This window comes from Arvicanthis niloticus, chromosome 5 (assembly GCF_011762505.2).
Source record: "Arvicanthis niloticus isolate mArvNil1 chromosome 5, mArvNil1.pat.X, whole genome shotgun sequence".
In the NCBI taxonomy this organism is placed as follows: domain Eukaryota; kingdom Metazoa; phylum Chordata; class Mammalia; order Rodentia; family Muridae; genus Arvicanthis; species Arvicanthis niloticus.
This window is the reverse complement of record NC_047662.1, coordinates 12,640,475-12,667,785: the sequence shown is the minus strand read 5'-3', so window position 1 is coordinate 12,667,785 and position 27,311 is coordinate 12,640,475. Positions and strand designations below refer to the sequence as shown.

The 27,311-nt window shown below is 49.1% G+C and overlaps 1 protein-coding gene and 2 long non-coding RNA genes across 7 annotated transcripts in view; 2 read left to right on the top strand and 1 right to left on the bottom strand.

Moving 5' to 3' along the window:
• Kazn (kazrin, periplakin interacting protein) overlaps positions 1-27,311 on the bottom strand; it is a 977,884-nt gene that overhangs the window by 127,941 nt on the left and 822,632 nt on the right. For 2 of the 5 annotated variants that reach the window (XM_076933795.1, XM_034502893.2), the window contains exon 1: positions 3,547-3,921. The exons of the other annotated variants lie outside the window; for them this stretch is intronic. In XM_076933795.1, coding sequence (XP_076789910.1) covers positions 3,547-3,754 — 208 coding nt within the window. In that variant the 5' untranslated portion in view covers positions 3,755-3,921. Of the gene's footprint in view, positions 1-3,546; positions 3,922-27,311 lie in introns of those variants that run through there. 5 annotated transcript variants of the gene reach the window in all.
• LOC143442294 (uncharacterized) lies at positions 3,868-6,154 on the top strand. Its single transcript, XR_013110337.1, has 2 exons — positions 3,868-3,999; positions 4,898-6,154. It is a non-coding gene; the product is annotated as an uncharacterized LOC143442294 (long non-coding RNA).
• Positions 20,051-25,722, top strand: LOC143442293 (uncharacterized). The gene is made up of 3 exons (XR_013110336.1): positions 20,051-20,325; positions 21,035-21,198; positions 25,367-25,722. It is a non-coding gene; the product is annotated as an uncharacterized LOC143442293 (long non-coding RNA).

Below are 27,311 nucleotides of genomic sequence, written 5' to 3'. Positions count from 1 at the left end.
AGTCATTGATCCATTTACTGGAAGTCAGAGCTAGCCCCATCCCCACCATGACCACTCTGTGGATCTCAAGTCAAGGTCAAGGTGCCCAGACCTCCATCCTAAGACAAAGTGTCTACTCCCAGACTGTCTCATCAGGAGAGGCATCTCTTCAGATCTTTAAACAGAGCATTGTGTCCAGCTTCGTACAAACAGCAGAGTCTAAGGCCAGTGGCCGTACAGACTGGCTGGAATGTTTATTTCTCCCAACAGCTTCAGCTTGTGGTTCTAAGGCAAAGAGTTCCCATTTCCTTCCTAGAAGAAAACTCCCATAAACAGAAACCACTTCCGTGTTGGCTGCAGCAGCGGCAGGCATCTAGCCGTCACTGAAACTCTCTGTCCTTGAAGACGCCATGGGATGTAAAAGCAGCTCGGAGGTTAAAAGTGCAAGCTGTTCTTGAGAGTTCGGCTCCAAGCACCCACATCAGGTGGCTCACAACCATTCATGACTCTAGTTCCAGGCAATCCAATCCTCTCCTCTGGTGCTCTGAGGGTACCCACATGTGTGTATATAGACACATATACATGTACATAAAAAAATACATTCAAACTTAAATAAAAAAGGACCAGACACAAGGGGCTGGAGATGTAGCTCAAGTTTAGTGTGCACGAGGTCCTGGGTTTGAGTCCCAGCACCACCTAAAACTGGACATAGTGGTGTATGTCTATAATCCCAGTGCTCAGGCCATTAAATAGAATCAGAAATTGAAAGCCATCCCCAGCTACATATGGAGTTTGACTGGGCTACAGAAAACCCTGTAAAGGAAGAAAAGAAGGGGAGAGAGAAAAAGGGAAAAGAAAGAAGAGAGAGGAAGGGAAACAGAGAAGAAGGTAGTAATGAATCGAATATATATATATATATATATATATATATATATACTTTTATATATTCTTTTTTTTTATGATCTGCTGGTGTGACCTTGTCTCCTGCAGGAATGCCACCCATGAGTTGGGAAAGGCCATCTCCAACACCCTCTTCCCTAAAGGGACAAAATGAGGGAGGGGTGTGGAAAACAACTAGTCTCAGATGTAAGAGGCAGGCGTTTCCCATTCAAAGCATGCCATTAGGATATTGTTATCACAGACACAGGAATGGAGCCCATCTAGACACAAAGTCAACAGCTGTAACTCCACCCAGCCGTCATCCACGAGTTTACATGATTAACCGCGTCCACAGGCACAACACAGGGGCCTCAGCTCCCTGAAGCATTTTTTACAGATGGGGCAAAAGTCATCATGACACACACGGTTCAAAAGGGCAGAGACAGGCAGGCAGCCTGACACAACATAATGGGAAACTGAGTCCCTGGGGTAGAGACAGGTAGGTCAGCAGGAATGCTAGGTATGAAAAAAGCCAGGTCTAGTATTTGTCATTCACCTGCTGTGACATAGGCCAGGTGATTTCTCAGTTGCTCTCTCCTCTCTTTAAAAAAAAAAGTGTGCGCACAATGTATGGAAGTTGGGGGGGGGTTACACAGGACGAGTCTCTCCTTTCTTTCTTTCTTTCTTTTTTTTTTTTTTTTTTTTTTTTTTTTTGGTTTTTTAAGACAGGGTTTCTCTGTGTAGTCCTGGCTGTCCTGGAACTCACTCGGTAGACCAGGCTGGCCTCGAACTCAGAAATCCGCCTGCCTCTGCCTCCCAAGTGCTGGGATTAAAGGCGTGCGACACCACCGCCCGGCGCACAAGTCTCTCCTTTCACTGTGTGGACCCTTGGGAATGGAACTCAAGTTGTTAGGCATAGCAGCAAGTGTCATTTCCCACCAAGCCATCTCACCTGCCCGCTTTTATACTAGAGACCAAATCTAGATCCTTTAACACTCTGGGCTGTATCACACCTTTTGAGGCAGGGTCTCAATGAGCTGCCCTTGGTAGCCTTCACCTTACTTTGTAGCACAGGCAGTCTTTGAACTTAACATCCTCCTGCCTCAGCCTCCTGAGTACCTGGAATGACAGGTATGTGCCACACAGGCAGCTGACATACAGCCATCTTCTGAATGATCACATCCTTGGTGGTTTACCCATTTCCACTGTGAGTAAACTGAGTCTTAAAAAGATGACACGACTTGCTTAGCCTGTGCACTGCTGTACATCAGCTGGCTCCTTCTCAGAAGAAATACTTGGCAGATAATCTGTAGGTTCACCAGCTCAGAAGCTCCTTGCCTGGAAGAGGTATATGCTAGGCTATGCCATGCAACACACAGAATCTGAGGTGCCAAAGCCAGCCTTGGTGGCCATTGCCTGTAATCCTAGCATGGCAGAAGGTCTGGAGTTCAAGGTCGGCTTGGGCTACATCCTAAAACCCTACCTTAGGCAAAATAAAATCTGAAATGTCAACACCAAGGTTAAAAACAGTGAGAACTCCTAAGTGGCTCCGTCTCTGGATTTTTCTGTCCCTATCTGCAGGCATAGAACACAGCCTTGAAACCAGGTAGGGTTTTAGGACGTTGTACGAAAATCACAACACAGTAAGGTGTTCGTTCAATAATTAGAAAAAAAAAATAGTAACAACTGAAAAAAGATCCTGTGCACTTCCGTTGTTCCTGGAAACGTGTTCAGAAGTTCAAGCTGAAGGATGGCAGACTTCTCGGAAAAGCCCGCAGACTTCCATCTAAGTTTTTTCCTAGCTCAAGAGTCAGGCGGATCCAAGGTTCCTCCCTCAACCCATGACTTAACTTGGGGGCGGGTGGAGGGAGACAGCTGAGACGGGAATGGGCGCACCCACTGGGCGAATTTTAACACAGACCCACTGTACTTTACTTGGGTCGGATCGGCCAAGCACACGCAATTAAATCTCAACGCTTGAGCTTCCCACCGCTGCAATTTCTCCTCGAGTTAAAAGTGTATGCGAACGAAGCCATCTCTTTGCTGGAGCAAATGCGAGTGGGAAGAGCGAAAGGGCACCCTTTTTCCGGACGTAAGGTGACCAGATAGGTAACAGGCACAGTAGGCGGTCGCTCCAACTTTGCACTGAGCTAACCCCTTACTCGCACTTGCTTCAGGTCCAGCCAGGTGCCCAGCAGTCACTACAGGCTTGCAGGACTCCGACAAACAGATTTGACCTCTCTCCATGTAGTGCTTTGGGACGCTCGAGTCAGGGAGCCAAATAGCCCCGCGAGAATCCGACACTTAAGTTGAAGAACTCACGAGGGCCGCCCAAACTTTGCACTGGATAGTCCCTTTTCCACGCTCTGGGTCCAACCCGGAGCTGAGTCTGTAGGCGCCGTGGGATCACAGGATCCTGACAGGCAGGGTCCTGACCTTTCTCCCTGCAGCCCTCTTGAGGTTCCAAAAGGGAGGAGGGGTGCTGACGAAGAACCCCAAGACCCCAGCTCCTAAGCTGAAAAACTCCAGTGCGCCTCCCGGCCGCACCCACCCGGTGTTCGGGGACACAACTTTGCCACCAGCGGCTCCGAGCTCCCGGCCCCGAGCGCCCCCGCGCGCCCGGCCCCGGCGGCTCCCGGATTCCAGGGCCTGCAGCCACGCCGCCCTCCCGACCGCGCGAGCACCTACCCGGCTGGCTGCCGTAGCCATCGGTTGCATCGGGGACTGCCCCAGCTCCCTGCTGCTCTCGGGGCCCCGCAGAGTCCGCACATAGCTTGCAAGCTCCAGGCTCCAGGACGCGTGCGGTCCCGGTGTCCCGCCCGCAGGACGGAGCCGGCTGGCCGTGTGCCGCAAGCTGGCGGACGCGCTCCCATGAACCGGAGTCGGCCGCCCGCATCCCTTGTGCCCCGGACGCGAGGCCCCACGGCGGCGCGCGGGGCTCCGACGGCGGACGCCCGGCTCACAGCCCTCGGAGCCGCCGCCGCATCGGGCCGCCCACGCGCGCCCGGCCAGTGATCTCAGCCCCACCGGGCGCCCGGCACTCCGCGGCCGCCGCACCGGAGGAATCCAGCGCGATCGTCTCACGTGGGAACAACTCCAGATCCTGGGGGCTCCTCCTCCCGCTCCTTCCGGGCTAGCGAGGTACCCTCTGGCCACACCCCGGGCACGCCCCTCCATCACACCACGCCCTCTACTCGACCACGCCCACGACCTCTCCTCCTCGGCGCCTACTGCCCCTCTCCATGCGTCTGGCCCCAGGCCACTTCTTGTCCCACTCCTCCACACCATTCCAGCCTTTCTGGAGAAACTCTAGATGGGAAAGGTAGAGAGAGGGTGGTATCCCAGGGATCCGGAGTCACGGTAATCAAGCCTGAGTGCGTCAGAAGAAAGGCTGCAGGCCTGTGCCTGGTCCTCCGGTGTGCTGGCCGGTGAAGTGATGTTTTATTCTTAGGGGGACAGAAGTTTACTAGGCCAGCCAGGTTCAGAACAAGATGGTACTTTGGAGGGTGCTCCCCCAGCGCTGGAGCGGCCGGGAGTGGGTGTTCCAGGGGTTGGCCGTGTGCCTGTAAAGTGCTTTGCAGCTGGGAGACCCCTTTGATCTGAGATTACAATGCTCTTTAGAGGGACTAATTATTTCCCCACAACCCCAGGAGCCAGGGGCTGGCTTTCTCCTGCTGTAGACTGCAGGGAGCCAAGCTGCACAGCCAGGTGAAGAGTTCCTAAGCTTACCACCACTACTACCACCCAGTCTAAGCCGCGGGGACTCCCAAGCCGGGTTCTATGACCTGGGACTCTACCTGAGACTCCCAGTCTATGCGCTCTTAGTCTCTAAGCCACCTGCAAATGGCTCTCCAACAAGCTAAGGGAACAAAAGAACTTTCCTCCAAGTCTGAAACCTTTTTTGTTACTCTTCTGAGGAAGGCGGGGGTGGGAGACGGGGAGGGGGGAGGGGGGAGCGGCGGAGCTCTGCCTCTCCTCAATCTCAGTGGCTTGGTTATTACCAAGACTTCTCAGCTTCCATTCCATTCTCTTCCCTCAGGAAAGGAGCCCAGCTGGGGAGCCTACGACGGTGCCAAGACCCATCTCCCCATCCCTAACTCAGAGCCCCGATCACCACGGAGGGCATCGGGCAGGCCAAGAGCTGCTGCTGGTGTCCCCAACAGTACAAGAAGACTGCCCATGACTTAAATACCCAGCCCTTCCAGAGGAAGGACATGGTCCCAGCATCAAGCCACAGTAGGTCCTCAAGCCTCCTGCCTTTGCAAGAATGAGGAACAGAATAGAAAATCTTATTCTGAACTCCCGAAGGTGAGAAAGCCGGCAAACACCCTTTCCAGGCCTTGGATACAGGAGAAATCTCATCTTGGAGACACCTCCAGTGTGTGTGTTGGGGTGGGGGTGGGGTACAAGAGGGAGAGAAGACAAGACAGACCCAGCTGAATGCAGGAAGTTCTGAGGGGACTTTCATGAGGCATTTGGGATGTGTCCTTTGGATTTGACCTTCCCTTAAGTCCTGGCCTGGTTAGTTTTCATTGTCGACCAGACTCAACCTAGAAATTGCCTGGGAAAATGAACCCCAACTGAAGAGTCGCCTAGCTCTTACCGGCCTGTGTGCAGCTCCGTAGGCCGCTGTTTCGATTAATAACAGATGTGGGAGGACCGGATCCATTATGGGTGGTACCATTTATTGGGTTTCAGACCCAGGGACAAAGGGCTGAGGTGAATATTTTACATACCAAAGCAGACCTGGCCTCCAGGTTTCTCCCAGCATCCCTCAGTCTCTACCTGGCAGACCTCGCCCCCACCCCACGACCCTGACCCTGACCCTAAACTTTCTAACCCAGGGGCCTGGTTACCCCTCCCCCAGAGGCTCATCCCTGTATGATCCAGACATTTTGTTCTCTTGCTCTCTCTTACCCTTCTCTTCTCTCTCCGAGGATACTCTTCCTCTTCCCCCTCCCCTCTCTCTCCCTTCCCATGGTGACTTCCTTGGCCTCCTTCCCTGGGGCCAGTGAACTTGCCCATCCAAGAGCAGCTTCCCAGTAAACCTGTGTTTATTACTATACTCTAAACTGGCTTGAATGGACTCATTTCAGTGACGTAGAAATAATTTAGTAACCATCTCTACGCAGAGAGTCCTAGGCTGTATAAGACCAGCTGAGTGTGGGTGTCTCTGTGAGCAAGCAGCTAACCGTGATTTCCCACAATTCTTACACTGCATATTTACCCTGACTTCCTTCAACAGTGGACTGCGACCTGAAAATACACCGAGAAATAAACCCATTCCGCCTTTAAATTGCTTTTGGTCATGGTGTTTATTATGGCAACAAAAACTGGGTAGGACACCTTGTCTGTTAGATGTTTTGCAAAAGCTGGACATAGTGGTTCAGCAGGCTAAGGCAGGAATGCTAGCCCAGCCTGGACAGTGTAGTGAATTCCTAGCTAGCCTAAGTACTGTTTCAAGCCCTGTCTAGGAAAACAACAACAACAAAATAAACCCACTTAGAACTTCACTTCCACGAAGAAGCACAATTTCCCCACAGTTGCTAAAATACAGAGAACTTTTTTTTTTTTTTTCAAGGGGAGGAGGTTTATTCAGGAGATGGGGCAAAGGTGGGGAGAAGAAGGTGGAAGGATAAGAGAGAAGAGAAGTAGAGGCCGGCCATGGCCACGTGGAGAGAGAAGAAGGTGGGGGAGGAGACAGAGAGGCAAGAGGGTAAGAGAGAGAGAGACAGAGAGAGACAGAGAGAGAGATATTAAGAGTAAGAGCATACAGAGAACTCCTAAAGTCCACCTTCTATTTCCCAGACTCTGTGCTTTCTTTTTTTAATGCAAGACCTCAATATGTTGCCCTAACTACCCTAGCACTCACTATGTAACAGAGGGTGGCCTTGAACTTGCATCCAGTCTCCTGCCTGAGAGTTAGGATTAGAGGTATGAGCCACCATGCCTTTTTTCCCCATTCTTGTTAGAGATAGGCTTTTAACTCCAGGATCAGGGAGAGAGCCCAAGAGCATGAATTGATAGAACTGGTTGCTTGGCTTTGGTCGGGATAACACTAGGGTGTGGTGGGAACTGTGGTCAGTCCTTGTAGAAGAGACCTTAGACCTTCTGCACAGGAATATGGGCGCTAGGTTTCCAGGTACTTATCTTAGTTTTGGACGTTGATAATTTTTTAAAACGTAAGAACAAGGGGCTGGAGAGATGACTCAGCACTTAGAGCACTGGCTGCTCTGGCAGAGGACCCAGGTCGAGTCCCTGCAACCTTGTGCACGCTGACACGCATCTGTAATTCTAGTTACAGGGGATCTGATGCATTCTTCTGACCTCACTGGGTACCAGGCATCCATGTGGCATACACGCAAGCAAAGCACTCGTACACATAAAATAAATAAATCTTAAAACAACAACAACAACAAAAACCCAACAACCTTAAGAATAAGAAAGAAAGGGAGAATAACAAGGCAAATGTGTCATCTAGAACTTTCCGTGTTGCCCACTGGCCACCAGTGCTCTCTCTTGGATACCCTCAAAGAAGCTTACACAAACTTCCCAGGAACATTTCAATCACCTAGTCACGAGGTCACAACCCTAGGGAATTTCCACTGTTCTCCTTACACAGCAAAGTTGGGCCCTGGCTTGATGTGTGTGCAAGCATGCATGCTTGTGTGCATGCGTTCATTAGTGTGTGTGTGTCTGTCTGTCTGTCTGTCCACCTCACACTAAAGATCAGAACGTCTTGTTAAGGATGGGTTCAGTTCACTTTCTCTAGTTTCCTGGAGGTTCCCCCAAGTCTCCTGCTCATGGCTTTCCTCTTAGGCAATCTCCTGCTAGCCAAGGCCGAGCTTCATAATCCACCAGAACACTATCTGCTAGATGCTTCCTTCAGGAATGTTCTGGGAAACACTTGGCCCACATTCCTGTGCATGGTCTCCTTCACAGAGAGTGACCACAGTCCCTGCTATGCCCTAGAAAGCCACCCAGGGCCCAGGAGACCTTTCTGTGCAGATGTACAAGATCTGGGAACCATGAACTGATAACTCATATCTGCCTGGAACAGCCTGGATAGGTCCCATATAAAGGCACATCCCAGAGTGGACCCCTGTGGACACAGGACTTGCTGTTGGGGGTTCCAACTGTGAAATCACAAGGAGTCTTGGCTTACAAAAGGCCTTGTGCTGCTGGGATTCAGTTTTGATGATGTTGCTTCCAAATTCTTAGATGTATTTGCAGGCTGAGGACTACCTAGGGTACCATTCTTCAGACTTCCGACTCTGCTCACTATTTATTTATTTATTTATTTATTTATTTATTTATTTATTTATTTATTGGAGAGAGCCTCTTCCAGGCCTAGAGATCACCTAGCAGGCTGACAGGCCACTGAGCCCCAGGGATCCACCTATTTTTTCCAGTACTGGGATCACACATGTGCTTTGTGCCTATATATTTTTTTCCTTTAAAAAAAAAAAAAAAAGCAAAACAAAACAAAAAAATACCCAAAAACATGGGTTTTGAGGGGATATTCCACTCAGGTTTCTATAAGAATTTTATCCAGGTCAATTATTTATTTATCTATATTTATTTACCTACCTGTTTATTTATTATTTATGTTAATACTATATTCAAGCTAGGGGGCCTTATGAGACCTAGAAATTCACACTTGCAAAGGATCTACTAGAACCCAGGGCAGGGGGAAGCCGTGCCTGGGCTTTAGTTTGCTTTGTCCTTCCTCAGGGCCCACGTGTCTGGTCTGGCGTCTGCAGGGAAGCAGAAAGGAAGGTGCGGGGCTCAGGTTGGCAGCTGGGTCCATGGGTTCCCATTGACTCTTGTGCAGACTTGTTTGATGGTTTGGAGAGTTTAGAGCCGATGGTTGTGAAGTCAGAGAGGTGAGGGAGAACCGCGGTCCAGCCGCTGGGTGGGGACGGCGCTAGTCTGGTCTCTGCAGCCAGATGGGATCCCTTGACCCTGACCTCAGGCTGACAGGAAGCCACCAGAGAAAACACAAAAGAGCCCAGGGAGGAGGAGTCAGTGGGGATCCTTGTACTGTGCCTCTCCTTTTCCAGGAGAACTAGTTAAGATTACAGGAAACCACTATAGGAGAGATTGACTTAAAGGACAAAACATATCAAGTTTCCTATTTGGAGGACTACTGTGTTGGCCAGTTACTTCAAGGTGCACACTTGAGTCTGTTGGAGATTTCTGGGTGTTTCTATTACAACATTTGCAGCAGAGATTTTATTTTTTATTTAAAAAATTTATTATTATTATTATTATTATTATTATTATTATTATTATTATTATTATTGAGATAGGGTCTTTCTAGCCCTAGCTGTTCTGGAACTCACCATGAAGACCAGACTACCACATTTGGCACACGCACACACACACACACACACACCAGTATTAATTTTTTGGTGTGTGTGGTAGGTGTGTATGTGTGCATATGTCACAGCCTGTGTGTGGAGGTCAGAGGATAACTTTGTGGGGTTGGTTTTCTCCTCCCACCATTACATGAGTTCAAGGGTTAGACCTCCAGTCACCAGGCTAGCAAGGCAAGCTCTTGGTCCACGGTGCTATCTCATCAGCCCCTTCTATTTATTGACAGGGTCTCATGTAGCTCAGGCTGGCCGAAGATATATGATGTGACCAAGAATGTGAACTTCTGATTCTCCTGCTTCTATCTCCCAAATGCCAGGAACCCATGCCTGTTTTTATGTGGCGCTGGTTTTGAACCCAAGATGTCAGTCAGGCAAGCCTTCTGCTAAGCCCCATTGAATAGGTTTAACTGTGACCATAGTAATTCCAAAGCGCTGTAGCTGCATGCTATGGATTGTGAACCTGCCAAGGGTGTAATTTTTGGCACTCGTGTTTACTCCCCTTCCAGTAAGACTTCCAGAGAATCTGGAGACTTGGGCTAGCTGCAGTGTTGGCACCTTGTCTGGTGTGTGACCATGGGTACACGGGCAAGCAGAATATTGGCTTAGAGAGTATGTAGAAGGGTTCTAGCTGGCCCAATACTTTTGCTATCTTGCTGAAGCGAGGCTAAACACCCTATCTTTGTTTCCTCCTCTTGGTGTTGGGATTAGAAGCATAAACTACAATGCCCAGCATTTTATCTCTCTTTTTTTCTCGTGTGTGTTTGTGTGTGTGTGTGTGTGTGTGTGTGTTGCAATTACTAACCGGAAGTACATTAGTCTCCTCCTGCTGTGTAACAAGTCATCCCAGACATGGCAATGCAAAACAAGGATGGTGAAGAACACAGTGTGGGAGCAGGGAGCAGGTACAGCAGGGCACTGTGGTTCTAAGTCACTTGTGGGTTGCAGCACTGTGCCTGCTGGGGCTGCTGTCAGCTCAAGGTTCACCTGGAAAGCACCTGCTTCCAGCTCACTCCCATGCGGAGATTTGGTTCCTCCTGGAGGTATCCCAGTAGCCTCTGCTCCCAGGGTTGCAGCTCAGGCCCCATAGAGAAGGAAGGACATTTCTCAGGAGAAGCTAAAAAACAAGCCATTGCTCCTGAGATACACAGTCCCCCTGCAGCTGCGGACTCTTGGGACTTCAAAGCCCTTTGGCAAGTCCTGGGCTGGCTCTGTGGCTGAGGCCACAGGTGGGGACAGTGTTGATCCTCTCTCCTTTCCTTGGCGATCCCAGCAGGGCTCTGGAGCCCAGGTGCAGCAGGAAGGATTAGACGAGATTTTCTTCCAGCCCTGCTCAGACCTGGTTCTCTGTGGGTGAAGGATTTGACCCAAACTCCCCTTCACCATCTGCCCTGTGAGCTGGAATCTTTTGTGAGTCTGTCACAGACTCACCATGCCCGTTGACAGTCTCCTCAGGGTCCCAGATGCCCTCGCCATGGTCTTGTTCCTTCTGTGGTCTCCCAAGGGTCTGTCTAGAGGCAGAAGCTGAGCCCCATCCCCGGGCAGCACAGGGCATTAAAACATTTCCCAGGATGCAGCTGGCCTGTGTGTCCGGCTGCTCAGCTGCTTAGAGACAGGGTCTCATTATGTTCTTTTTAAAAAAATATTTTGCCAGGGTGGTGGTGGCGCACGCCTTTAATCCCAGCACTTGGGAGGCAGAGGCAGGCGGATTTCTGAGTTCGAGGCCAGCCTGGTCTACAGAGTGAGTTCCAGGACAGCCAGGACTACACAGAGAAACCCTGTCTCAAAAAAAAAAACAAAAACAAAAAAAAAAACAAAAAAAAAATTTTTTTATTACCTTGTGGAGTGTGTGTATGTGTGTGTGTGTATGTGTGTGTGTGTGTGTGTATGGGTGTATGTGTGTGTGATCCCCGTAGGTACAAGTGTGAACTTGTGGAGGTCAGAGGGCAAAGAACTGGATCCAACTCAGGTTGCTCTCAGGTGTGGTGGCAAGCAACTTCATTTGTGATCCTCCTGCCTCCACCTCCCCTGGACTCACAGAGAGGAACAATAGCCTACTTCAAGCTCCATTCTTTCCAAAGCAGAGGGTCTCATGGCCAGGCTGGCTTTGAACTCACTATATTACCAAGAATGACCTTGAAATCTTTTTCCTGCCTCAGTTTCTCTGTGCTGAGATTTCAGACAAGAACCATTACACCCAACTCCCTCAAGTTAGTCTTTTTATTATTGTTTTGCTTTTAGTTTTATTTTTATATTTTAGAGACAAGCTCTCTTTTTATGTCTCTGATGGGCTTGGTCCTGGTCCTGGGTAGGCCAGGCTGGCCTTAAATTCACAGAATCCAGTGGGTTTAGTCTTTTAAGTTCTGGAATAAAAGGTATGTACCTGTACTAGGATGCTCAGATTTTTTTCTTTAAATAGGATCATAAGTAGTCTGGGAAGACCTTGAACTCCTGATCCTCCTGACCCCACCTCTCAAATGGTGAGACTACAGGCATGAGCCACCATACTGGGCTCCAAGATGGATTCTTTCTGCAAAGAGAGGATAAATCCCTTCTTAATTGGGCCTCCTGTTACTCTTCTCCTCTAAACCTTGTTATGTGCTGGCCAGGAGGTTTCCAACAGAAGTTTAAAAGACAGAGGCTTTTCAGAACAAAACCATTAAGAACAAAAGATCTATGTTACTATAACACTGGCAAATATTTATATAGCACTTAGCATGCATTAGGCACCACTCTGTATACTTTTCATGCAATAGATCCCCTCTCAGAACTAAGGGTACTGTCATCAGCACAGAGAGGTCAAGTCACCATCAAAGCCACACAGCCACTGCCCGATGGAGCTGAGACTCAGGTCCACACAGTTTGGCTGCACAATAATAAGCATCATACGACTTTGGCAATAAGTGTGATTAATTAAGTATTTTCATCACCCCAGGGACCGTGCTCTCACTCACTCATCCCTGAAAGACACATCCCTGTGTTCTGGATAAGAAAACAGGATGAGGGGGATGGTGGACAGATGTGGGGTTGCTGAGGGGACCTGCCTTCCACATAAGGGCATGTTTCATTCCTCAGTGCTAAGGTCAAGCCCAAGGTCTCACAAATTCTAAGCAAGCCCTCTGATACAGCCTTACAGCCTCAACCCTTGCACACTCGCGAGCAAGCAACAAGAGCGGTGCTCGGCAGCGAGTCGGCAGCGAGTCGGCCACTCTTGACTCATGGCTGCCTCCAGTGGCCACAAGGTGAACTGCATTCCCCTCCTCTTAAAAGCCCTGTATCCTGGGGCTTTGGGCTTTGGGCTTTGGGCTCTGGGAAGGGCTGGTCAGGTTCACTAGCAAGGCACGCAAAGGACCACACCCCAGCTAGTGTCCAAGAATAGATAATAGTTACTGTGGCAGAGAAGAAGGGTTAATAGGTAATGCTTGCTGCATAAAGATCCGTGTACGGATGTCTTACACCCTCATAAAAAGCCAGGTGTGGCAGCGTAGCCACAGTACTGAGAGGCAGAGAGGAAGATCCCCGGGGATTGCTGGCCAGCCACATTCGCAGAATCAGTGAGCTCCGGTTCTGTGAGAGAGCATGTCTCAAAAACTGTGACCAAGAACTATCAAGTGGGCATGCACCATGCACTTGCACACACGTGCACACACACATAGGCACATACACAAATATAGAATGTGCATACACATAAAGATACAAGTTACTATGGATAGGGAATTTCCACTTCTGTGCCAGGTTCTACTGGGTACATAATATGTAAATATTATCATTTCATCAGTGGATAAACAAGATCATTATTGTTGAAGGTGATCAATAATATTAGGTAAAACATTTATATATATGTGTGTGTTCGCTTTAGTCTCCAGCCTATATATATATATATATATATATATATATATATATGTAATATTGCAGCCCTCATTTTATCAACGAGGAGTAACAACTGCAGGGAAGTTACTTAAGCAAGCTCCTCTTGGACAGACATCTAGAAAAAAAAAATGAAAGCAGGATTCAAACTCAGGCAGCCTGTTCTGTGCACCATTCAGTCTTCCATTCATTCACCATTTTTATTCCAGTGACAGCAAAAGGCACAGAGGCGTGAAAGGATGTGTTCAGAATCACATAGCTTCTAAACCAGTGTTTTAGCTAAGTTCGTCTTCAGTCACTCACTGACCCAACAGGAAGTGTCACCCCAGGGCAAGACCCTGTCCTAGGTTATGGAGGTGCATCATTCTGAGGCTCTGCCCCCATCCCCTCCCCAGGATACTCAGTTTAGAAAGTCAAAAGGCTTACAGCTTCTCAGGAGCCAGCCCATAATCTCAAGGACCTTCCTGAGGTTGGAGGTGAGTATGCTGTTTTAATAGTGGCCACTAGAGGCAGCAAAGAGTCAAACCCAGCCAGTGCCCCGGAGAGGTTTCCTGGGTCCCTGGGTCCCCTAGGGACTTTTGCAGCTGGTATGAAGGTCTGCATATGCCTTGCTCTGATATGGAAGGCAGTTCCACAGAGAGCACCCCTCACTTGAGAGCTGCATTTCACTCCTGCATTTAATCTGCTATTTTTAGGCCTCTGGGGTATGTGTGTAGTGTGGTGGGATGGTGGGGGGTTGGAGTAGGAGGTGCATGGAGGTGTGTGTGTGGGGGGAGAAGTAGTGTATCAACCTCAGTGGAGACCACGTGGTGGTAGAAAACAACACTCTTCTAAAAGTTGGGAGATGAAAGAGAGGAAGAGGAAGTGAAGGGGTCATGCAACGTTCTTCAAGGGAAGGCCTCCATGACTGGAAGGTCTCCAGCACAGCCTTCCTCCTCAAGGGTCCATCTTCTTCCAGAAGCACCAGGCTGGGGACCAAGCACCTAGCATAGGGGCCAAGCAAATCATAGCAAGGCAGGTGATGGCACAAGGACCCATGACAGGTCCGGGCAACACTGGCGGTTCCTGCTGAGTTCTCAGCACTCCTGGGTTCTACTTGGTTGGCCTGGCTCTTCTTCCCTGCCCTGTCTCTTTACCAGCATCACCGAGTCACCATGACTTGCAGGAACATGAAAACCAAAACACACTAACTATGTGGTGTCGTAGGGAGAGGAGGAGTCCCTGTGCTTAGGAAGCAGAGGCAGGAGCATCATAAGTTCAAGGTCGTTCTGGGCAACGCAGAGGGTTTCGGGGTGGACAGTAGGCAGCGAAATTTCAGTATTCCATCTACTCTTGCCCTTGGCTTGGGTGTCTGCTCATCCTCCTGGACCTGTTTCTTAACACGCAGGCGGAGGTTAGAATACCTATGTATTTGACATGGATGTTGTATGCAGAGAAAAGAGGATTATGGGTGAGACAGTCCATGTCACTGTAGAGAGCCAGCCACAGCCAGCTTCAGAGCCTGGACAGTAACAGTCACCGTTCATCACTTCAGCCTACATTGTTTAGAGTTTCATGCCTGTTCTTAACCAGACCCCGGTGTGTAGGTTGCTCCTGATCCAAGACTGAGGTGAGAAATGACCATGGGCGTGAGGACTGGGAATGTTGAACAAGTTGGTAAGTGCTTGCCCAGTATGTACCAAGCCCTGGGCTCCAGTCCTAGTACCCCATGAAAGTGGATACGGTGACGTGTATGCCTTCGATGCTGGCACTTGGGGGACGGAGGCCTAGCAATCAGAAGCTCAAGGTCATCCTCAGCTATTTAGAGGGTTTGAAGCTACGGTAACTCAAAGATAAAAAAAAAAATAAATAAAAAGAAGGAAAAAAAGAAAGAAAAAAATAGCTACAGGTATGGAGAAAAGTTTGGTCATAGCTGCTGGGACATGGGTACCTAAATGCTGGGCCTTTGCCACTCACTAGCATAGGAAACAAAACGGTTTCTAAGAGAACCAGGTCAGTCAAGGTGCTGCAGTCTTTCCAGGTGAGTGAGCGTCCTGGGTATGTTAGCCTGCCTCTACTTTAAAGCGGAATTGCCCCTCTTTCCTCCAGTCAGCTCCCCAGTGGCTCTGAGCATGTTGCAACAGAGGGAGAGCGGCCTGTTTCTTCTGTGGGAAAAAAAAATCTCCCAGCTCCCTGCAAACAGTAATTAGGCACACCCCCCCCCCCCAACCCTGAGGAGTGGTTTAGCTGTTCAGAGACAAAGCAGTGTGGGTAAGAGGAGATTGGAGGCTCAGAGAGGTTTAGACACTTGGCTGCTGGGCACACAGCAAAGCCAGGACTCACGGGAGGTTGCTTCTAGAATCCCTGAGTCAGTAGTTCTCACAGTGTGGCCGTGGGACCTGGGGCACACACCTGAGACCACACAGCGACTTCAAAGATGAGAAACCGCACCTTAGCTACACCTGGGCTTCCTGAATGAGGGACAGAGGGAGTGGGGGTTTAGAAGCCCCCATCTAGACGGCACTGACTCTAATAGAGCCAAGGACCACTTTTTTTTTCCCCTGGAGGAAGACCTTCCTGTGCTGTGTCCCTCCCAAGTGGGCAGACCAAGGCTGAAGAGCCAGACAAGGTCACATTCCCAGAGGCTGTGGGCTTATGGTTATATAACATCCCTTCCTCCACAATGACAGTTTCCTGTATTCAGAGTCCAAGCTGGGGGCCTTTCCTCATTGAGAAGCCACCTGCCTGGGCTCTGGGGAGGCCTGTCTCCACACGCCTGAGCCTCTTTCTCTGTAATTAGGGGCTGTGCATGCCTGCCACCCACCCACGGATGCTTGGGCACACCAGCCATGGCTGCTCCTGCTTCTCCAATCCTGAAGGCAGAGCCCATCCCGCCCCCATCGCCTCTGTACGTGAAGATGACACTTTGAAATCTCGGGCTTTGGCAACTGCAGAGGCCCCGGAAAGGGCAGGAAGGAACCAGGCATTACATCCGTGGACTCCACACAGGGCCTTCCTGAGAGCTGGCCCGTCATTCTGTTCTCTGGACAGGGGAAAGGGGCTTAGGTCCTCAGGGCTGGAGACTGACCTGGCCCCTGGTCCCAGTGGGACTAATTAGAATGTGTTCTAAATTCTTTTCCCCTGAATCGTCCTCCAACTGTCTTCAGAATGGGTTTCAGGAGGCAGATTTGTTGAGCAGATACGCAGGAAGCGCTGACATCTCCCCCATGAAGTTTCCCAGACAAACAAGCAAGCATGTGTTTGGTTTGGTGCAGTGTTGAGCAAAGCCGCATTCTTTTGGTTTAGAGATGTGACCTTCGGGTAGAGATGGTTTCTGCCACACCCAGGGGCCCAGTGGGGCTGATTCAGGGAATTTGCACTTGTAGGGTTTGGTCAGATCCTAGCCACCACCAAACCCCGCCCCCCCCATCAATGGAAGGCAGGGGCCAGTCTTAATGCAACTTTCTGTTCCCAGAGCCAAATACAAGCACTTATTCTCATTGTTTTTATTATTATTATATTGTTTTCTGAGGCAGAGTCTCATGTAGGCCAGCCTAGGGTAACCTCTCTGTGTAGCTGAGGATAACCTTGAACTCTAAATCCTCCTGCTTCTACCTCCCAAGTGCCAGGATGCCGATGTGCACTGCCCAACACTCATTGTTCTGTGTTCTATCTTCTCTGTCGGGGCTTCTCAGAGCCCTGGATAACCCCCTGATAGGTCTCTTCTGTGGCACCACCTCTTCCCCCATCTTACCTAAGACTATCAGTTGATGTCCTGATAAGACACAAGAGTTTTTCTCTAGGTGGTCCACATGGGTCCCTACACCATCACCTATCCTATGTTTCCTATAACCCCTCAGCTTCTCCATGAGAGTAGGTTATTGGCTGTGGTGATTTCTTTGAATGAGAAGTGTCCCCCACAGTATGGGGCATCTGAACACTTGGTCCCCAGTTGGTGGCACTGTTTGGGGGAGGTTCATCTGGGGCAGCCTTTCTGGAGGAAGCCTACCATGGGTTGGGGTGGGGTTTGAAAGCTTAAAGCTCAGTCTACTTCCGTTTCTTCTCGCTGGCTGCTATATGGCCATAGTTAGGACGAGATCTTGACCTCTGACTCCAACCACCATGGTGCTTGCTGCCATGCCTGCCTCCCAGGCACAGCATGCTGGTACCCCTCAGGAAGCATAAACACAAAGAAACTCTTCTTCTTTAAGCTGCCCTCCATTCCTGCCCCCCACCCCCAATGCATCTTTATTTCCCATTCCTTGGCGCTGATCTGCCAAGGTATTCAGCCACAAAAACCCTAGCACTGGGTTGTTAACGTGACTGCATCTGGGATTAGCTCAAACCTGAGCTTCCAGGTACAGCTGCGAGGGATTTTTCTTGATGGAGACTTTGAGGTGGGAAGATCCACTTTAAATCTGGGCCATGCCTTCTGGTGGCAGCCTGTGTGAAAGACAGAGAAGGAAGCACTTGCTTTTTGCCTGTTTGCCTCTCCGGGGCAAGTTCATTCCTTCACTGACTGACATTGGAGCCACGTCTTCAGGATTCTGATGTGTACTGAAGACCAGCTGAGACATCCAGCCCTGTGCACTGAACAACTACTGGATTCCTGGACTTTCTCTTGGTAGATAGACTGTTAGATTAATTGGACCACAGCCTGTAAGCCATACTCGTAAATACATCCTGTGTGTGTGTTTGTGTATGTATTTATATATGTGTGTGTGCATGAATGTATATTTTATATGATATATGTATACATATATATTTATCTGTGTATGTATGTATACATGTGCATCATATACATCATATACATATACATGTACATACATATTCATCATATACATATACATGTGTATACATATACATAAATATACACACACACACTATATATATGTGCATATATGCATACACACACACACTTTAAAAATTTTTTACTTTCTTTTTTGGGAACAAGCCCCAGACTCCTTCCTCTGCAGCAGAAGATAATCTGGAATTCCACCTCGTTTTGTCTCTACTTCCCAGAGCCTGGATTAGTTTAATTTGTGAGTGTGAGTATGTTTGTGTGTGGGTGAGTGTGCGTGTGTGTTTTTGTATGCATATGTTAGTGTTGTGTACATGTAGGTGCAGGTGCCCATGGAGGCCAGAAGAGGGCGCCATATCCCTGAAGCTGAAGTTACAGGTAGTTGTGACCTGCCTGATGTGGGTCCTGGGATCCAAACTCTTGTGTCTTCTGGAAGAATAGCAAGTTCTCTTAACCACTGAGACACGTCTCAGGCCAATGTGTGTGTGTGTGTGTGTGTGTGTGTGTGTGTGTGTGTGTAGGTCATAGGCAGCCTCAGGAGTCAACTCTCCCCCTCCACCATTTGGAGCTGAGATTCAAGCTCAGACTGTCAAGCTTGGCAGCAAGCAGCCCTTGACTGAGCCACCCGGCTGCCCTAGACAACATTTAAAAATTAAGGTAGTTTATACCTTGGGGTGAGATGGTCCATGCTTTTAATCCCAGCACTCAGGAGGCAGAGGCAGGTGGGAGTTTGAAGCCAGCCTGTCCTAGGTCTGTATAAAGTTCCAGGCCAACCAGGTCTGCACAGTAGGACCTCATCTAAAAAAATAACCGTGTAGTCAGTATTCGTATTTTAGCTTTTTATTCTCCAGGGAGAAATCTCAGGAGATCTTGTGACATTACATTAAGCTTCATTCCAGTTTGTGTGGTCACAATGTGGCCTGCCACTTCCTCTTGGCTGGGTTCCCTCTTTGTTCTTGTCTTACCCCTTGTCACCCTTGCTCATGAGACAAAGTCAGTTCTTCTCTTGGACATAACTACCTGGCCTCTGTCTATCTGTCCATCTTCATCCCCGAAGACCTTGGTACAGCAGAGTAGAACACTAGATAAGGACTTTGGAGCGGGAGCTTTATTCTGTTGCCAGGAGAACTTGAGCAGACCCCCTGCTCTCCCTGGGCTTCCGTGTCTCCAACCGTACAGTTACAGGGCCAGATGTGGCTCAGCTGGTAGGGTGCCTGCCTAGCACTCAGGACACCCTGGGTTTTATTCTCCAGCACCTTATAACTAGGAATAGTTATATGTCCACAATCTCAGCACTGGGGAGGTGGAGGCAGGAGTATCAGAAACTCAAGGTCATCCTTGGCGACTTGGCAATTTCATGATCCATGAGACCCTGTCTCCAAAACATCAAACCATGGTGGTGAGCTGGCTAGGCAGGTAAAGGACCTTTTACGTGCTAAGCTTGACAACCTGAGTTTAATCCCAGAATCCTCATGGTGGAAGGGAGAACCAATGCTTCCTGGTTGTCCTCTGACATCTATGTGTATGACACAGCATGAACACACATGCATGCGCACACACACACACAAACATGCAATAAATACATGTAACAAAAGTTAAACAAACAACGAGGTTGCTGGATGATGCTATTTCCACACCCTCTGATACTATCCTCATCAACAGGTCAGTGCAGGAGAGCTCCTTGGGAAATGGTGCAGGGGTAGACTTGGCCACCTGAGTCACCCGTGGCTCCTCCTGGCAGGAATCTCACCATCAGCACCAGCAGAAGCCTAAAGCATGATCTCGCCACTGCCTCCACCACCCTGTGTTTCTATCCTGAACCCTTTATTGTAGAGGCAGAGACACCAGGGAGAGAAACCCTTCTCTACTCTGAAGCATAGGATGTCAGAGCAGGGATGGGGAGGCAGCCTGTCCATGCTGGGGTTCAGCTAGGGACAAAGATACCTGCTGGGCACTGGCACCCTCGGCCAAGAAATGATTCCCAGATAAGTTCCAGGAACACACAAAGCCTGCCTCTGACCAACGGCTTCTCTCTCTTAGTAATCATTGAAAGGACCTGAAGCCCCAAGAAGGAAGAGCATGTCCAAGTCACACAGCAAGCCGATGCCAGAGCCAGGCAGGAACACAGGCTTCTAGGCTTCCTTCCCTCTGGTACCACACATAATCCTTCTCTGTTAGGAATTTAGACCCCTCTGGCTTCATTATCCTGGACTTCAAAAGGAACCTGGGGCGCGGCCCATGTGGGCAGAGCCTGCACGGAGTGACACTGGAGAAGCTTGCTTACTTGCTTGTGGTACCTAAGATCCCGGGGCTGTGCAGCAGGCTGCAGAGGATGTGAGCTGCCCAGCCATCCATGGTGGAAGCTGAGCCAGAGGGCAGACTTCATAACTGGAAGCTGGCAGCTCACACTTGACTCACAGACATATTTCGTTTTCCCTGCAAAATGTAAGTTTTGAGAGATACTGCAGAAAAGATGGGGTTTCTGATTTGTCTTGAAAAAGAAGACAAGATCTGATAGAAAACTGGATCACAGTTTGACTCTGGGGAGGACTGGGAGGACTGGGAGGACTGGGAGGACTGGGAGGACTGGGAGGACTGGGAGGAGGCGGGTATGCAAGGTCCTGGTGTTTAAACACTTAGGCATCTGTCTTTGGGAGTGAGACCTTATGTTCACATTTGGGGACAGCTGACTCCCCTTTGTCATCTTGATATGGTAAAACCACACAACCTCTTTTTTTTTTTCTTGGCCATCCTGGAGAATTCCATGTATAACTAGCTCTCAACCACGGAGCAGCCCTGTCCTCCAAGGAATGCTTGGCTAGGGAGACATTTTGGGTGTCACAGCTGGAGGAAGGGTGCTATTGGCATCTTGTGGGCGAGTCAGGGGTGTTCTTAAACAACCTATGACAAAGAACTCTCAGGCCCTCAAAGTCAGCAGTGCCGTTGCCAAGAGTTCCTAGGTTGGACTGACAGCCACCGAGAAAAGGCAACAGGATTTCGAGAGGGTTGGGGAGAGGCCAAAGAGAACCAAGCCAAGGAGAGCCCGGACCCACCCTGCAGATCCAGTCCCCTTTCCTAACTGCTGAGGTTCTAAAGTATCCACTGCATTGACTCTTGGCTGAGCTAATGTCACCATTGCTATTTGCCATTGAAGGTCAGTCATGAACCCTGGAAGGAGCAGAGAGACCAATCAGGAGAGCCCCAGGACTGGCCATAGTCCTCCTTTAGTGGGCCGTGAAGCCAGGGCTGATGGCCTGGAGTGGCACCAGGAAACATGCATCGTGTGTTTACTGATCACACAGAGCTTGGGTTCTTAAGGTAAGAGACAGTGACGATGAGCCAATCATAGCCCAGGCCCTCTGGACACTCGGGAGGTGGCCAGCTGAGGATGGGGGTACACTTTGGCATGAAAGGGGCTTTGCTCTGCTGCAGAGTATTGCAGAGTCTCCAGGGCCGTGGCTTTGAAAGGGGCCATTGAAACCAGATGAAGTAGAGAGCCGAATAGTTGGGGTAGAGAACCTCTCTGACCCATGACCAGAAGAGAGGTCATCTGGCAGGTGGGAGGGATGTGGGGGTGTGGGAAGTGGGGGGACAAGCTGGTGCAGAAAGGAATTGTGGGAGCAGCATAAGGGGTCCCCAGGATAAGCGAGAGGAGTGACAGGGTAGTCCAGAGAGACGTTACTTAAATTCCTAGGACCTCCATTTCTATTCTGATTCCCTAGGGCAGTGCTGACTACCTCCTGCTAAGCCTCCCTCATCCAAAACAACTAGCACCCAAAGCATTTTGGAATTTGGATCTCTGCTCCACCCCTATCAGATTTTGTGATATTTGCCTAAATATAATAAGATGCTTGGGAGATGGAAACCAGGTTAAAACTATATATCTTTGACTCGTAACCTGAAGGTAATTTCACAAGCCTGGAACTTTCCATTGTGACGTCATGCTCAGCAAGTTTCATGCGTTAGCCTGTGATTGCATCTGTAATACAAGTCACACATAGTAAGTCTAAGGTCAGCCTGTACAACATCCTTATCTCGAAAGCCAAAATAAGCCAGACATGGCAGGCAGAGCTCTGTGAGTTCAAGACCAGCCTGGTCTACATTTGTGAGTTCCAGGACAGCCAGGGCTACACAGTGAGAGCCCGTGTCCGCAAAGAAACAACAAGACCTCCCTTCCCAAAGAAATAAACAAACATACCCCCCTTACCCAAACAAACATACAAAAGCGGGGAGCACATCAGTAAAAAAGCACTCATCTGGATCTGGCACGTGAGAGGCCCTGCACCCCCATCCAACTACAAAAAGAAATTTAGATTTTGGACCATCTTGAACTTGAAAGTTTCAGATTAAACATGCCCAGTGTTCAACCCATATCACAAGTAAGTACGGCTTACCATGGGTCAAGACACTAAACTACATGTGATGTAACCATCAGAGAACCGGAAGAAAGTTCACATTCAAGGAACTAGGGGTGGTGAGATGGCTCAGTGGGTAAAGATGCTTACCGCCAAGTCTGAGGACCTGAGTTCAATCCCCAGGACCCACATGGTGGGAGGAGAGAACTGGCTCCTGCAAGGAGTCCTGATTCTTACATACATACACCACACACACACACACACACACACACACACACACACACACACACACATACATCACACGCATGAACATGCACACACATGCACACACACACATGCACACACACACACACAATTAAAAACTAATAAAGGAAGACACTTAAAGATGTGTAGGGAAAAGATCTGGAACCTTTCTAAGGATAAACAGATGAGTCAGGCAGACAGGATCTGGCAGGATCCAGTTTCTGCTAAGCTTCCTGCCTGTCTAGAACCTGCTGATGTCCTTAAAAATAATAATAGTGATACACTGTGATGCCCAATTGTAATCCCAGCACTTGTGTGTGTGGGTATGTCAGAGGGTCAGGAGTTCAAGGTCATCCTTGCTTACGTAGAAAGTTTGAGGTTGATCTAAGTAACGTAAGAGACTATCTCAAACAAGAAAACAAAACTAAGCAGATGACCAAAGTCTGGCCCGTTTGGGGTTAGAACCCTCCACAACTCCCGAGTGCCAGAATAAAACTTTTCTAAGCCACCTGCTTCAGGTATTATGTCATAGCTGTGCAGAGCTGACTAGCAGACACAACCCTGTTTACATACTTATGAAATGGAAAGAAAAATGAACTGGCTATACAAGAACTAACAGTATTGGCTAACAGCCACAGGTCACACTCTGTAGGTTGGCAGACACGGGATGTCTCAGTTCTGAGGGTCACCATCCTTCACCATGCAGCATACACTCTTCTTGTCTATGTGTTCCCTGTGGGTATTACTTGTTTGGTGTAGTTATCCTCTTAGAACCCCACAATGCAGCAGGATTTGTGAAGCACCTGCCACAGGCCAGGTTTTTATGAGCTCTCATCTTCTCTGTCCCACAACCTACTTCCTATCCTATGTCTAAAGCCCATTTTATGTATGAGGACAATCGAGGCACATGGGGCTAAGTACTTGCTACCATATGTCACACAGCTTAGGGTGTTGTGAACTCAGATCTTCCCGTCTCTACTTCCCAAGTTGAGAACACAGGTGTGTACCAGTGTACAGTATTTACGCAATGCTGGGAATAAAGTCTCGTGCATGCTAGATAATTCATCCGCCAACTGAGCTGCGTCCCCAGCCTGGTTCAGTGCTTTACAGCCACAGGATAAAATAAAACTGAATAAAAATAAAATAATAAAATAACAAAATGAAAACCCAGGCCTTGCTCTGTATAGCAAGTGTGCCTGCCTACCCGCCTCCTCCCCTCCCCCCGCCGTGGGAAACCCTGGTGGCTTCCCCTATTCTGGTCACAGAGCTTTGTGCAGTGATTCAGCTCAATGCACATGGGCTTAATGACACCATTTTCCAAAATGGCTGGAGAGCTGGTAAAAAAAGGACCTGCATTTTTCCACCTCTAGCTGCATATTAGTTCCCTTGGAAATAACATGGAAGATAAAAAAAAATGTGGTTCTCAGGACTGGAGATTTTCTGGTCTATAAAGACTTATGTCCATCAAAGCATGTCCCATGTTCTCCCTGACTCCCAGGGCCTCTCGGAAGCCGTGTTTCCCAGTGTGGTGAGTGCACGTTGTCTGCGCAGCCCTGCCGGGTGCTTCTTGCTCCACTGGGTTCCTGAGTCCCTAATGCACCTGGTGGGCCACTGCTTGTGTGGAAGTTTCTTGGGTCATCTTTATCACAGAAGCATCTTCCACTGCTAGAGACCCTCGTGACACTTCGCAGAGTGACATCTACAGCCCCTGGGCACACGTTCTGATAACCGGGCATGTGTTTCTGACTTTTTCCATCCACCCTAGTGTGAGGGTTTTGACTTCTGAGAGACAGGCTGAGGTGGCCCCCCCTGAACTCTTGGGAGAGGCAGCTGGGTGACTATTAATTTAACTGCCCTTCTATCTTGACCTCAGAGGCTGGGCAGCCAGGGAGTTCTCCAGGGATGGCTATTCTCAGGAAACAGTGTGGACACGCCCACTCACTAGCGGGTCCCGATGGACTGACACCCTCAATCCAATGGCTTCGTATCACCCCAATGCTGCTAACCACTGGCCTTAGTCACTGTCATCTTTCATCTGAACTATTGCACCAGTCTTCTGCTGGCCTCCCTGGCTCCCAGTCTCTGCCTCTCCGTGATTTCTCTACACAGCCATAACCAACCACACCCTCAGGTCCCTCACCTTACTTAGAACCCTCCTGTGCTTTCCCATTGCATTTTGGGTGAATGAAGAGGCCTCAGGCATCCCTGAGATGGTTGGCTGACTGTTCCCTGACTGTCTTCTTCAGGGCAAGGCCATCTCCGACTTGTTTCTGCTATACCCGGGACATGGGGACAGTGCAGTGTAGCCAAAGGGGGATCAAATCCAAATGTGGAATCAAGTGCTCTGGGTAAAGTGCTCTCCCCCATGGATCAGCTATGCCCATTTCCCTCTTCCTGGTGGCTTCCCAGCTCCACTAAGGAGAGTGGAGGGACCTCTGCACAGCACTAGCGACAAACAGTACTATAGCCACTTGCTAGGGCGTCCAATGCCAGGTCATAGCAAAGGTCTTCATAAGCCTGTAGTCTGCCCAAGTGCATCATGGATGGTGTTTTCTCCTGTACCCATTTTACAGATGCCCAAATGGAGGCAGAGACTGGCTCTGGCTTAGACATAGGGGAAGAGCAGATGGGGTAAGCTCTCACCCCTATCCCCATAGGCACATTACATGTCCCAGGTAAGCTTATGACAGGGCTCTGGAGGGTCATAGTGGCTCCCCCAAAGTAGTTATTCTGAATTAGGGGTGATGTGCTGGCTATTCTTGGTTGTTAAGTTGGTTGTCACATCTGGAATGAACTACAATCTAGAAATGGAGGGCACACCTGTGAGAGTTTTTTTTTTTTTTTTTTTTTTTTTTGGCTTGGTTTGACATGTGTGGATGCACTTCTAGATAGGACGTTTGCGATCGGAATGAAGACACATGCCTTTGAACCAGATCTTGGGGCAGGAAGACACACCTTTAACCTGGCCTCGCCTTCTGCTGGAAGCCTATATAAGGACATGGAGAAGGGAAGCTTTTTCTCTCTGCCTGCTTGCTTTCGCCTTGCTAGCAGATTCCTCCCTTCACATAAGAGCCTACTTCTTCAGCACGCCAGTGTTTACTGAAGACCAGCGGAGACATCCAGCCTCATGGACCGAGTAACTACTGGATATTTAGACTTTCTGTTCATAGCCTATCGTTGATGGATTAGCCGGACCATAGCCTGGAAGTGATTCTAATAAATCCCTTCTCTATATACACAGAAAGAGATTCGGTCTCTGAGTTCTGCTACTCAAGAGAACCCTGACAATACAGGTGGGCATCGGCATCTCGGAGAGTCTTTGCGACCTTAGCCCAAGGTCCTCCCACTTGAAAGCAGCTATGGGGCCAGGGTTGGGGAGAAACACAAGAAGAAAGGCATTCTTTGGGGATTGGGAAGTCAGGCAGGAAGGGGATTATAGACTAGCTTTTGTTGGCAGACTGGAGAGGGCTGCGGGCCCTTGCCACTGCATGCCCAGGGCAGAATTGCTGTCACCAGGCAGCAGTTTGGTTTCTGTGTATATCTGTGCTTGCCTGTGCACATGTAGAGGCCAGAGGTTATCTTACTTTAGATTTTGCTATTCATTCATTCATTCATTCATTCATTCCTTTATTTACTTCCATGTGATGTGAAGTCTACGTGCGTGTCTGTGTGCAGGCACACACACCTATAGGCATGCCCAGGAAGTCCAGGGGATGATGCCAGGTGTTCCCTCGTTATTCTTCACCTTTGGAGCAAAGTCTCTCACTGAACCTGGAGTCCACAGTTTTTTGGCCAGGTTGACAACCTGTAATCTTTCCGTCTCTATTCGGCTCAGTGCTGGGGTAACAGGCATGAACAGAACCACAAGCAGCCTGTGCTGGAATCTGAACTCCAGTTCTCATGAGTGGGTGGCAAGCAGTTTACCCTCTAAGTCATCTCCCCAGTCCCTGAGGATGGTGCTTCTAAGGGGGGTTATCCATGTGTGCCGAGGGAGCAGGGGTGTGTCCTGGGTACCGGAGGAAGAGGACAGCAATGGAAAAGATAGGAAAGGAAATCAAATTCGTCTCGCACTGTTCTTCCTTTCCAACTTGTTTGGGATGGTGATACTGGCCGAACGGACAGGAAGTTGGATATGTCGACAGGACATTTGGAAAAAAGATCTTGACTCTGGGCCTTAAACTGGCTTCTTTCCACCAGAGCATCTCTCATGGCCATTGTTCACGGGCCTCGGAGACTAGTAATCTCTATCTCAACATCCAAGCAGAAGGCTGTTACCATGAGGTCTAAGGCTTGAGGTTCAAAGGGGGGGGGTGTCACAAAGAGATTATCAGGGCTGAGAGGGTTATGTCCTACTGTGTGTGGTCACAGATGCTCGTGCCCAGGGACCCTGATGTGTAAGGGATTACATCCTGGTCTCATTTATGAGACATGGAACTGACTGGCCCCAGTATGCTTTTTTAGGTGGGTGATGTTTAAGCGTACCATTAAAAAAATTAAAACTAAAAAACATTCAATATTCATCCATTTCAGAAATAATCACAAATCTATAGCATATGGAGCTATAGAGAGCAGGTCATGAATGACACAGGTCTAGTTTCCAGAAGAGGGGAGGAATAAGAAGTCTCACATGATTGTTTACACTGTCTGTGTGCAGATACGGTCTTACTTAGCCCAGGCTAGCCTCCAACTTCAGGCAATCTTCAGGCCTCTACCTTCCCAGTGCTGGCATGATGGGCATGCACCATCATGCTCGTATCTTTCTTCAGGGCCCAGCAGTCCTCAGATTACACTCTGACAAATGATCGTGCAAACTAACTCTGCCTCATCCAGGAG